This window comes from Canis lupus, chromosome 1 (assembly GCF_048164855.1).
Source record: "Canis lupus baileyi chromosome 1, mCanLup2.hap1, whole genome shotgun sequence".
Lineage (NCBI taxonomy): Eukaryota > Metazoa > Chordata > Mammalia > Carnivora > Canidae > Canis > Canis lupus.
In genome coordinates, this window is record NC_132838.1 from 58,621,550 (window position 1) to 58,635,095 (window position 13,546).

The 13,546-nt window shown below is 40.5% G+C and overlaps 1 protein-coding gene across 2 annotated transcripts in view; it reads left to right on the forward strand.

Annotated features, from left to right (window-relative positions):
• The window catches only part of DCBLD1 (discoidin, CUB and LCCL domain containing 1), a 97,703-nt gene that overhangs the window by 15,805 nt on the left and 68,352 nt on the right, over positions 1-13,546 (forward strand). For both annotated transcript variants that reach the window (XM_072831629.1, XM_072831630.1), the window contains exon 2: positions 6,416-6,628. In XM_072831629.1, coding sequence (XP_072687730.1) covers positions 6,416-6,628 — 213 coding nt within the window. The remainder of the gene's footprint in view (positions 1-6,415; positions 6,629-13,546) is intronic.

Below are 13,546 nucleotides of genomic sequence, written 5' to 3' on the forward strand. Positions count from 1 at the left end.
CTTATCTTCTTTAAATGGATTTGTAAGGTTGGTTTTTCAAATCAGGATTCAAACAAGATTCATTTGGTTGTCATTTGTTTCCTTTAATCTGAAATACATACTTCCTCTTAGGCTTCTTCATATGCTTCATTGTTGAAGAAACTTGGTCGGTTGCACCTAGAATGTCCCAGCCTAGGTTGGGCTACTGGTGTCCTTGCGGTGTCAAAAAACTTGTGCATTTCCTACAGCCTGGAAGTTAGGCCTAAAGACTTGATGAGAGTTGGCATAGATTATTGATTCATGGTTTGCTTTTTGTCCAGCGTGTTCACAGGTATTGGTGCACAGAGCACATTTTATCCTACCTGGAGACACATAGTATCTGATTACCTTACTTGTGGTCATGCCAGGATCCATTAGTGAGTTTAGAGGGAAATGCCCCAGGCCATTTCAGAGTTCTTCTTCAACCTTCTACCAGTCATTTTCCATCTGCTTATGACCATTGTAGGAGTCAGTTACCTCCCATTAGGGACCTGTTTGTTTGATTAGGAGAATATGCCATGAAATTATCCACAGGAAGGTAGGTCTGAGAGGGCAGCAGTACAGATGTTTTTTTAAGATCAAACACAAGTACTTGTTACAACATCAAATATAGAAGAGAGGCAAAAAATTTGTTTAAATCCTAGAACCATTGCTAAGTTGCCACCATCAGTGAGGTAGTTTTTTTTTTTTTTTTTAATCAGTGAGGTAGTTTTAAGGAAAGTCGATATACATTGTGTTTTCTCATCTGTAAACTGGAGCATGTGTAAGAGGCCCCCTCAGACATAGCACCCCATGCTCCCCTAGGCACATATGAAAAATATGGGTAATGAATTTGGTACAGAGAGATTTTTAGAAATCAAAGTAGCCTCCTTTATTGATTGCCATCCCCTATATATTTTTTCAGTGCAAATTTGTATAATATTTTATTGAAGGATAGTTTCATCAGTTTATACAGAATAACAGAATCCAAGTAGTACAGAAAAGAATAAAACAGAAGATGAAAGCCTCCTCATTTTCACCCCGTCAGCCAAACTTAACCAGATCGACAGATGTTTGTAAACTTTTTCTGAGATAACTATGGATTGTGTACAATTGCAAGAAACCATCTAGAGAAATGTAGTGTACCCTTTACCTGGTTATCTTGCCAATCACAACCAGGAAATTGGCATCGATACGCAAGAAATGGAACAGGAACTGATAGATTTTTAAATAACTTTTGTCATCGTTCTTGTCAGTGATTCCTCACCAGAGTTAGGTGAGGAGAGTAAGCTACCTGAGTGTTAGGATGAGATCATTGCCTCCCTACTGTCTGTCGATCATTAGCACACATCTGCTTTTTTTTGTTTTTTCCACACATCTTTATACATTCCAGATACATGGTGAGTATTTTCTCCTAGTTCTCCATTCTCCCCTGTGGCATAATTGTGGTCCTTTTCCCCCCAGCTTTACTGAGCTACAATTGACATAGGATGTTGTATTAGGTTAAGTCTACAATGTGTAGATCTGATATGCTTACGTATTGCAAAATTATCACCTCTGTAATGTTAGTTAACCTCTCCATCGTCTCACATGATCACCATTTCTTTTCTGTGGTGAGAACATTTAAGATCTACTCTCTTAGCAACTTTCAAGTATCTCTGACAGTATTATTATTATATCCAATTTTTTGAGTTCATCAAGACTGTGGGAGGACAAGAGGGTAGAAATTCCCGACATAGTTAATACCACAGAATAAGTGTATTATATTAGTGCTTGCCACAGAAAAGTCCATGAATAGTCTCCTTCCATAGGCAGGGGTGAAATTACAACCTTCTGATGACAGATGGCATTTTAATAAATCAGGATTCCGCAGTTCCTTTCAGATTTTTTTTTTTTTTTGGCAGAACAAAGACTCCTAGAGTATCATTCTGATAGTTAATGCAAAAGAGAAGTTTCTCTAAGGAGGCACAGATCCCCCAGGCAAAGTGATGATGGGAGTGTTGAAGACAAATCTACTCACCGCCTGCCTGAAATTAGTTTCCTCTTGGGCTTTAGAGTAAAAGTGATTGGAAAAAAGTATAATTACAGGGTTGAATAAACGGGACGCCCTGGGATTTTCCTTTGTCATGATCTGTCACTTAAATATAGTCGAGAAAAAATAAATAAATATAGTCGAGAATATGATGATCATATAAAAGTTGATTCACATATAATTACACCTCATTCCATATTTCACTGTGCTTTCCAGGAAGTTCACTTTCTCTTTTCTTATGAAAGCAGAGAATTTCACAGTAACAAGAAAAGAGGTGTTTAAATGTTTGACCAGGTGATATCTTGGTGGCTTAAGGAGGATTGTGTGCATATTTGTGTGCATGATCGTTTGTACACGAGGTACCCTACTGGTGCCCCGTCAGCATGCTTGGGGTCATTGCCTCCCCAGGTGGGGACATGTCCCAGGAGTGAACGGTGAGCATCTGATGGGGAGCCTGAGCATTTTTCTCCTCTAAAGGGGCACCTACTGTGTCACTAGCCGATGAGAATGCCTGCTGGCATCCTTGCTATATCTTCCAGTTTTCAAGAGAAACTGTAAATTGGATTTTTAAATTAAACCCTTTACAAGCAGCAAATAATTCAAATTTTAAATCAAAGCCCTGCGCACTATGTGCTTCTGTACCACATGCTTCACTCCAGTATAATTTTCAATAATTTTGTACTCACTGCCCAAGAGGTCACCAAATATAGCTGTCACCACAACCTTAACTAGACTTATGACCTTTGCCCCCAAACCTGCTCTCTCTTTGGGCTTTTCATCCCGTCTATGTTAGCCTTAGTGCTCCAGTCATTTCTGGACTCAGAATTTCAGTGGGTTTTTTTTCTTATCCTGTCTCCCCCATTAAACCAAAATCCAAGTCTGTTGATTTTTTTTTTTTTTTAGATTTTATTTAAGTACAAGTTAGCTAATATATAGTGTATTATTAGTTTCAAGGGTAGAATTTAGTGACTCATCAGTGGCATATAACACCCAGTGCTCATTACATCAGGTGCCCTCCTTAATGCCCATCCCCCAGGAACCCTATCCCCTTGCTGCCTCCCCTCTAGCAACCCTCACTTTGTTTCCTAGAGGTAAGAGTCTGTTATTATTTGTCCCTTTCTGTTTTTATCTTATTGTATTTCTCCTTCCCTTCCACTGTGTTCATCTGTTTTGTTTCTTAAATTCCACAGATGAGTGAAATTATATGGTACTTGACTTTGTCTGACTGACTTGTTTCACTCAGCATAATACCTTCTGGTTCCATTCATGCTGTTGCAAAATGGCAAGGTTTCAATTTTATGATAACTGAGTCATAGTCCTGTGTGTGTGTGTGTGTGTGTGTGTGTGTGTGTGTGTGTAGCACATCTTCTTTATCCATTCTTCAGTTGGTGGACATCTGGGCTCCTTCAATATTTTGGCTATTGTAGACATTGCTGCTATAAACAGTGGGGTGCAGGTGCCTTCAAAAAACTATTTGTATTCTTTGGTTAAATACCTAAGTAGTGCAATTGCTGGGTCATGGGGTAGTTCTGTGCTTTGTTTTGTTTTTTAAGATCTATTTATTTCTTTATCCAAGAGAGTGGGGGGAGGGGAGTGCAAGTAGGGGGAGGAGCAGAGGAAGAGAGAGAATCCTAAGCAGGCTCCACACCCAGGGTGGAGCTCAACTCAGGGCTCAATCTCAGGACCCCCAAGATCATGACCTGAGCCAAAATGAAGAGTCAGATGCTTAACTGACTGAGCCACCCAGGTACCCCAGGGTAGTTCTATTTTTAACTTTTTGAGGACCTTCCATACTGTTTTCCAGAGTGGCTGCACCAGTTTGCGTTCCCACCAACAGCGTAAGAGGGCTCCCCTTTCTCTACATCCCCACCAACGGCTGTCGTTTCCTGAGCTGTTGGTTTCTTTTATTGTTGTGAATTTCTCTGTTTTCCTTTCCTTTCCCTTTCCAGCTGCCCCATTCCTCACCCTTGTACTGCTCTTATCTGGATTCTCCCTACATTCTAGGTCCTGTAGCATTGCCCAACTGGGTTGATCATCTTTTTAAAAAATACTTCTTTCATCATCTCCCTTCTCAAAAACTTCTATGGGTCACTATGGTCTAACATATAAATTCCAAAGCTGCTTCTCCCTAGACGTGCAGGTGTCACAGTAGTTTTATCTTAGTGTCCATCTACATTTTTGCTGTATTCTGTAACCCATCACTTGGTAAAGTTAACTCTATCCCCTATCCGTCCACCTGGCCGTAGCTGCTGGGAATCTTGTGGCAGTTTCTGGATTATAGGTGGATTCCTCTCCTTAGACTTGTCTGCTGAGATGGGGTAGCTTCTGGAGTTCTGTGCCCACCCCATCCATCCCTCACAATTTTATTTTATGTATTATTATTTTTTCTTATTTTACCTAGCTTCCATTATCATTTGGGCTGTAAGCCTCAGGGTCAGAAAAGAGTGGGATAAAGGAAAGCCCCAGGCCAATCCTCCTCTAACTCAGGAAGAGGCTGGAGGAGGAAGAAGGCTGCCCTGGGCTTCAGATTCTCGTATGCCCAAGTTGGGGCTTCTCTGGGGGAGACTTTGGGATGCAGAGGCCTTGTTTTATTATTCAGAGAATTCCTTCTTCAACCAATTTCTGCTTTCTCTCCCTCTAGTTGGGGGCAGAAATACTCGCTTTAATGTGAAGCAATACTAGCCACAGGAATTTGGCAACTTGAATGCCAACTTCATTGCCCTGTGTGCTCAATTACCTTGCGGCCCACCCAGCTGTGCATGACATTAAGATATTTGAGTGAGTGACTTAGTCACTTTAATCTATTGGAGCAACGTGTTGGTCAAAAAAATCTTAAGAAAATTTCTTATTTTAGTGAAGTGGTGATAATTCACTGAAATACAGTTTTTCCTGCCTTTCTCAGCACTTTAAGCTCCTATATGGCACACAGCACCCGGTATTATAGTTAGCTGAACATGGGACTGTCTCCTGTTTCGCTCTGAGCTCTGTGAAGACACCATTGCTGCTTTTTTGTGTCTCCAGCAGTACTAGGTCTGGTATGTGCCAAGCACTCGAGGCACTGGATCCTCAACATTCTCTTAATGACACATTCTGGGTCTCTCAGGAACCTTCAGATCCACGACTATCATTCACTGCGATGTGAATGTCGAACAGCTGGAAGCCTGCAGCTGGATGACAGGTTCTCATTCTCCTCTCATTCTCTTGTTTAACAATACAGTGACCCTCTGAAATAAGTACGATTATTTTCTCCACCGTGCAAGATTATTGCACGCCATTGGCTTGCTAAAACCACAAATGGCAAAGCTGTGAATGCCAAGGGCCCACTGTGCATCTCCATGGGTAGAAAAAAGAGATGATTAGAAAAAGTAGTATGATTAAGCAATGTGTTTGCTAAGGGCTTTCCATTTTAATATATGAAACATTTTGGTCAAAAATATTCAGATTAAACTGGGAATCAAGGGCCACCTGTGGGTGGCTCAGTCCGCTAAGCGTCTGCCCTCGGCTCAGGTTATGATCTCAGGGTCATGGGTTTGAGCCTCACGTGGGGCTCTCTGTCCAGTTTTTATTATTATTATTAAATAATTTGCTTATTGTACTGAATTTATAAAGAAAACAGACAATGTACCCAGTAGAAAGAATAAAAATGCATTTGGGGTTGTAACTGACAGCAATAGAAATCCTTTAGTGAGATCATGGCGATTTGACAGTATTATGATTAAGTTCAATAAAGGTAAATGGGGTACTTGGAAGATCAAATTCTATATCTGCCTCTTTCTACGGCTTCTAATTCATCTCACTCCTTAAATGATAGGGGGAAAGCCCTTATTTGGTGGGAAAACATTCCCAGAAAGAAGTTATTGGTTCTCTCTTATTAAAATTTCTTCTCACATCAGTTGTTAAAATGGGGCCTTCTGTGGGGAATCTGCTTCTCCCTCTTCCTCTGCTGCTTGCCCTGCTTGTGCTGTCTCTCTCTCTCTCTGTCAAATAAATAAATAAATCTTTAAAAAAATAATAAATATACTGGGGAACAAGATAAAATTACCTGAAATTCAAAAAATTAACCTTCTTTTATTCTTTTTTTCTTTCTTTCTTTCTTTCTTTCTTTCTTTCTTTCTTTCTTTCTTTCTTTCTTTTCTTCTTTCTTTCTTTCTTTCTTTCTTTCTTTCTTTCTTTCTTTCTTTCTTTCTTTCTTCTTCTTCTTCTTCTTCTTCTTTCTTCTTTCTTCTTTCTTCTTTCTTCTTTCTTCTTTCTTCTTTTTTCTTTCGCTTTTCCCTCTGCAAAGAAGGAATAAAATACGTGACTTGGAGATTACACTAGACTCTCTCAATCCTCAGTAAGAATTAATTTCATTCCTTTAATTCTCTCTCTCTCTTTTTTTTCAACCAGGTGATGGCTGTGGGCACATAGTGACCTATCAGGACAGTGGCACCATGACGTCTAAGAATTATCCAGGGACTTACCCCAATCACACGGTTTGTGAAAAGACTCTCCGAGTGCCAAAAGGAAAGACACTGATTCTGAGGTTAGGGGATTTGGATATTGAATCCCAGACCTGTGCTTCTGACTACCTTCTCTTCACCAGCAATTCCGATCAGTATGGTAAGAAAGGAGATCTAGGTATCTGTGAGCATGAAATAATTTGAAACTTGGGAGGGAGGGCAGGTTGTGTGTTGATTAGTATGATAGCCTGGGAAGATTAGAAGAGAAGCTTGCTTTTTGTAAACTCTTAGGGTAGCTCTCATGGATACACTTGCTTCATAAGCTGCAACAAAGACATCTAAGGAGATTTAGTGTTAGCCTTGTGTGTGTCCTAGGAGCTTTGTTTGGGTTTGTATCTTGCTGGGCAGAGAATTGGAGATGTATGGCATTTGGCTACAACATCTACAAGTCATTCACTCATGTGACAAATATTTATTGAACAGTGATTGTGTATTCAGGAACTCTGTGGGATGCAACAGTGAAAAAAACAGAGTTATTCCATCTTGGAGCTTGCATCTATAGGGAGGGGAGATGGAAAATCAAATGAATCTATAATATGAGAGGTAGTGAGAAAGAAAAATAAGAAAAATAAGGCATCCTAAGGCTGTACAGAGCCTGGTTTTGAATGGGTTTGTAACTACTTCAAATGGGCTGGTCAGGAAAACTTCCCCAGTACGGGCACATTTGAGGAGAGATCCGAATGACTTGAGGGAATGGACTGTGTATACAGTGTCTGAGGTCAGAGTTTTCTGGGTTAAGGGAGCAGCAAATGCAGAGGACAGTTTCCAAAATAATCTTTTGAAATCAAGCTTTTGTGTGCTTTGGGGTGTACAGTTAGTACACTGGAGTCTGAAGTCACTGTGACAGTGACCCTGCGTTCCCAAGTCCAAGAAGACAGCTTGAGTTTAGACAATTCAAAAATAAAGAAAATCTTATATACAGGTTAGAGGTTTTCTGAAATTCTCTCTGTGTACAATTCCAGATATGATACAGGTTTTGTCTGTCTACTAGCTCTACAGGCAATTTCTCAAACACACACAACTTTCAATGCTGTCTTTACCTTTCCATGCAGATGTGTCTCCTCTCCCCTGGTGCCTCCTCCCAGCGTGGAGGCCCAGACTAGCCAGCAGACCATTCAGGGGTCTGTGCTTATCTAGCCCATGGGAAGAAAAAAGAAATCTAAGATTTTTGTACCCTGGGAATATTATGTCTATTTTAATGATAGCTGAATTGCTTTGACAGCATATAGTTGATTTCAGATCATCGTTTGCAGCTCTTGAACTCCAGTTTGATTCAGATGGAAAGAATGAGGGGCACCTGGGTGGCTCAGTTGGTGAAGCATCTGACTTCAGCTCAGGTCATGATCTCGGGGTCTGGGGATCAGCCCCTAGTGGGGCTCTGGGCTCAGCAGGGAGTGTGCTTCTCCCTCTGCCTCTGGCCCTCCCCACTCATGCGTGCTCGCGCTCTCTGTCTCTCAAATAAATAAATAAAATCTTTACTTAAAACAAACAAAAAATGGGAAAGATGGGAATTCAAGGGATGCTTAAGGCCCCTGAGGACGCTTACTGGTGACCACATGTGTGTTAATTTGCGGAAGCACTCTTCAGGGAATCCCTCACCAGCCAGGAAATGTCAGTCACATTCAGAGGAGAGGATTGAGTGTCAGGGCCTGCCTGTAGGACGGGAGGCAAAACACTGCGAGGCCAGAAATGGCTTTCCCACACTGGTGTCTCCTGGGGAACGTCTACTTTCCTGGAAGATGAGCAGTTAATTCCACCTGCCAACAGAGCAGCAGAGTAGTCTTCTCTCTTGCTTTCAGGCTGTCTCAAATCAGAGGCGAGGTGAGAAGAACTAAAAAGGGGAGGAAGTCATCCCAGAGCAGGATTGGAGAATGGGTGTGACTTTCCCACACCGTGAGTTTTCTTTATCATCTCCGATGTATATTCACGCATATACAGAAAAGAGGGAAAGCGTGGGATTAATTACATAGTGGGAGCTACGTTCTGAGGTGATCCTGGTCGGCTTCAGGGCACTGACCTTTACATTTCTAGATTCCCGAATTGTCAAGACTCAAACCCTTCGCTAGGAACTGAGTCATGAATTACAAGTCACCTGTAGCGGGAAAGCCGAGTAAATTAATTTTTCTCTTTATATTTTTTCTACATACTAGTTAGGCTTATCTTTCAAAAACCAAATGTATGCTCATTGTAGAAATAAATATATTCAGTGTCTGTTTTATGCCAGGCACATGCTTGACCCTTATATAGACTTTCTGGAATCTTCACATCCACCTTGGAGGTATTATTAACTCCTTTCTGCAAATAGGGAAACTAAAGCACAGTGAGTTGAGTTTTTTTGTTTTTGTTTTTGAGTAATATGCAAAAGATCACACAGCTAGTTAAGGGATGGAAGGAGGATTTATATCCATGTCTTTGTGGCTCTAAGACCTCTGTTCCCAGATGTCTGCTGCTCTGCTCCAGTCCCACCACTCAAAGAAAACCCCAACAAATTCTCAGCCCAATATTACATCATACAGCAGTTTTGTTCAAAATGCAGGTACAGTTAATATTTTTGGCTAGGGATATTCTTAAGATAAAATATTTAATGATGCTCAGAATTTTTCTTTTGTGACTACTTTAAAGATTTCCTGATCAGTCATGCTAAGACAAACCCAGCAGGCAAAGGTAAGAGAGATTAGCAATAAAAGAAATATCTGGTGAGAAAATTAGGATATTTTCATCCTGTAAGAATATTTTTTTAAAAATTAAATGCTTAGCGCTAGATATAGAAAGTGTATACATGCATAGCTCTGTGTGCTATAAAATATATGTTTGGGTCTTTTGTAGTTTTGCATAGCATTGTGAGAGGAACCACTAATTCATACGCATGTACTTATAATATTTAATCCAGTGATTTGAATGTAGTAGATATACTTAGTGAATAAATGGTTTTTTAAAAAAGCGAATCAAGGGTAGCCCCGGTGGCCCAGCGGTTTAGCACCACCTTCAGCTCAGGGCATGATCCTGGAGACCCTGGATGGAGTCCTATGTCGGGCTCCCTGCATGGAGCCTGCTTCTCCCTCTGCCTCTGCTTCTGCCTCTCTCTCTGTGTCTGTCATAAATAAATAAATAAAATATTAAAGAAAAAAAAAGCAAATCAACAGGTTCAATGACCAAGAACCAGTTGACTAAAACATGTTATAGTTACTTAGCATATGAACCACCTATTTGTGTAAAAGACTATTGACATAGAAAGCTGCTTATGATACACAGTGTTAGGTAAAATATGAATATACACTAGTGTTATAACAATAGGAAAAAAAAACCTTGAATAAAATAAGACCACATAACTTTTTTTTTTTTAGATTTTATTTATTTATTCATGAACGACACAGAGAGAGAGGCAGACACATAGGCAGAGGGAGAAGCAGGCTCACTGTGGGGAGCCTGATGCAGGACTCGATCCCAAGATGCCAGGATCACAACCTGAGCCAAAGGCAGACGCTCAACCACTGAGCCACCCAGGTGCCCCAAGACAACATAACTTTAGCAGAATCTTGAAGTGAGAATTTAGAAGGGTTACCCTACTGGTATTGTTATATCTTCTCTCTACTTTCTATTTTTTCTTTAACAAACATATGTTAATATTTCTTAATAAGGAACGAATAGATTTCCTTTGACCCCCAAAACTGACTAGACCAATATTTTAAATAATAATTAAAATAGTCTCCTGGTCACTTTGAACCTCCCTAAGAAACGCAGGCATCTGCAAAGGAAGAGGGGGAGGAGGAAGAGGTAGAGGTAGAAGGGCTTTGGCATCCTGGGCTCAGGCTCAGGGTGGGTGTTTCTGTGGGCTGTTGCCCAGTTCCCTGGGAGAGTAGGAGGCATCTTTGCAGCCAGTGTAGCCACAGGACCTGGCATGCCTGTAGGGGAGAGCCCTAGTGTTGGCACAGGGTCCCAGGATCCACAACACTTGTCTGGGTTGGCGGTGGTTGCGGAAAGTACTCCCTGAAAGGCAGCAGTGAGGAATATATGTTCTGGAATACCTCTTTGAAATTCCCATCTTTGATGGCTCTAACAATTACATGTGTGGCTGAAATAGCTGAATAGCTTTAGCTTATCCAACTCGATTTTTTTCATTAACCAATTAGTTATTAAAACCTATGCCAAGAGATTTTAAGACTCAGCGCTGTCTGAATTTTGAATATGGAGTTAATGTTTTGAAAAAGAATAATGTTTTCTGGCACCAGTGTTTGTAAGCTCTGCCAAGAATGGAAGTACTTGGAATGTGATTGCATTAACAATAGTGAATATGCTGAAGTTGTACACTTTTAATCATTGTGCAGTTCATTTTTAATGGTTCATCCCCATGCCGATTTTGTTTTCAATGTTTGGTTCATATACTTTGGGTGCTTTTATAACCCACACTCATGGTAGTAAAATGCATTGTAAACAAGTGTAAGCCATGCCAGCTTTTACAGTAATCATGCAAAATACACACTTGATCTCATTGCTTTTAAAAGGCCTGATACAGACAAGGTGGGATTATTCTTCTTCTGTTTGTCAGGTATTATAGTAGATATTTCAGATTCAACATCAGTTGGAAGGATTACATGTGCATTTATTACTGAGTTAAGACACTGGCTCTTCCTTTGAAAATACCCTTGAAAACAGCCAGGAAGCAGCAAAGTTGACAAAGTAAAGTATATCAACCTTACTTTTGAAAATATGTTTTAAGGACAAAATAAAATTTTTTTTAAGGACAAAATGAATTTTTAAGGATATGCTTAAACACAAATCTTACTTTTATACTTACAAAACATTTTGGATCTAAAATATACATATACTGACTTTCAAGATCATGTGTGCCAATATCCTGGCCAAAAAAATTTTTTTTTTCTTCGAGAAATATCATAGTTTGCTTCGTAGAGATTGTTTTCATTATAATGGAGGGAGTTCTGGGATTTTGTTTGTTTAGGAGACAAAAGAAGCTGAGGCTACCCTCCAAAGAAACATTAATGTCCCTTTTCTGCTCTAAGATTCAAACGAGTGTCACAAGGCATTTTGTTGTCAGGACTCCCGAATCTGCTTTAATCTGGGAGAGTTCCTCAGCCTTATTTTATCTCTTACATAGTTTTGAAGAGTTCCCAGCCATTTATTTTGTAGAATGTCTGTTGGTTTGGGTTGGTTTGATATTGCCTCATGATTAAATTCAGATTATGCATTTTTGGAAAATATAACATTATCCCTTTATAAAGTGATCTTTGAAAGGCTTGTTTGCAAAAATTTCCAGCATTAGAAATTGTGAGGTCATATGTCCCCCGAGGAATGCGAACTAAGTCCGCATTGTTTTCTTTGTTTCTCTTTTCACTGCTTTCTGTCAGGTGGACTCTTTTTGGCATTCAAAACTACATTCATTTAAGTTATTTCAAGTGTCTTCCCCAAACAGTTCTGCATTGTTCAAAGAGGTCAGTGTAATGTGAGGCTCTGAAAAAATGCAAATTTAAGGTGGCACCTTCTTTACAGAGGAAATTCATCTTCTATTTGGGCTCATAGGCCTTAGAGACTTGACTGAGGTAGCCAGCGCTCTCCTAGGATTGAACAGGTTCACTTTTAAGCCTGAATTCGAAGATTAAAACAAAGAGTCTAGGGGCAGCCCGGTGGCTCAGCGGTTTAGCGCCTGCCTTTGGTCCAGGGTGTGATCCTGGAGACCCGGGATCGAGTCCCACATCGGGCTACCTGCATGGAGCCTGCTTCTCCCTCCGCCTGTGTCTCTGCCTCTCTCTCTCTTTCTCTCTCTCTGTGTGTGTGTCTCTCATGAATAAATAAAATCTTTAAAAAAAAAAGAGTATTAAACAATAGAGTTTAAGATTTAAAATTGTCTAATACAGCTCAGATTGCTGCTTTGGTACTGATTCTCGATTTCTGGCCTTTTAGAGTCATGACGTAAAATAACAACAGGCAAATTACATAAAACATTAAAATAACATTAAAATGATCTTGAACTTTGGGAAAAAGTAAATCCTAATTCAGACAGTGTCATACCAAAATACCTACATTTGTAATATGAAATATATGACTTTTATTTATGACAGTGAAGAGGGAGGGCTGTGAATTCATACTGAAGGTCATTATTCTCAACTTTAAAACTCTTTATGACTCATCCTGTGATTAAGTTCCATTTCCAGTCCAGCAGAAAGGGCCTGCTCTCAGGGACCCCAGAGGAATTGTCATTTCTGTTTTCCTGATATTTCAAGAAGCTTGACTGGGTCCCAGTTTCCCCTGAAAATTGCCCTTCCCTTGATGTGTCGAGTTTAGGTTGGTTGTTCTGGGAACTCCTGAAGGACTTGCTGGAAGAATTTGGGGGGGAACAAGATACTAGCTTCTCGGATCTCAAAGGACCTTGTTCTAATGGAGTCTCATAGACTTCCCCACCTGGGTCGCTGCGGATCAATGAAACCAGGCTGCCCTTCAGCATGGACTGGGATTAACACCGTCATTTCTGCTTAGATTTTTCATTTGTGTTTAAGAGTGTAGACTCTGGAATTAGACAGTCTGCCTTCAGATTGCTGGTGTACTACTCATGTTTTAATTGCTTAACCTTGAGCAGATTATGTGATCTTTCCATTTCTCCATTCCCCCATCTTTAAAATGGGCAAAATAGTACCAGCTATCATATTTGGGAGATTGAGGCACAGGTGTATAACTTAAAAGAATGATGCCTTGCACAGAATAAGCACTCAGCAAATGTTAGCCATCATTACCCTCACTCTTCTCCTCCCCCTGCCCCCCCCGCCCCCCGCAGTGGCCTTGCACACAGTTTATTCTTTGTCTAAGAGGTCTAAGAGCAGAGAACACATTGGTTCCCTCTCAGTACCCTGCACACTTCCCTTCCACCAAGTAGAGACTGAGCTGCAGCAGCACACTTTACCCTCCTGGTGCATTCCTGGTCACCTGCGTTTGACCCAGTCATTCCAAGCAAGTGGCAGGTTCCCTGCCAGAAATAGCTCCCTGTACAGATTTTCTCCATTCTGCCTCG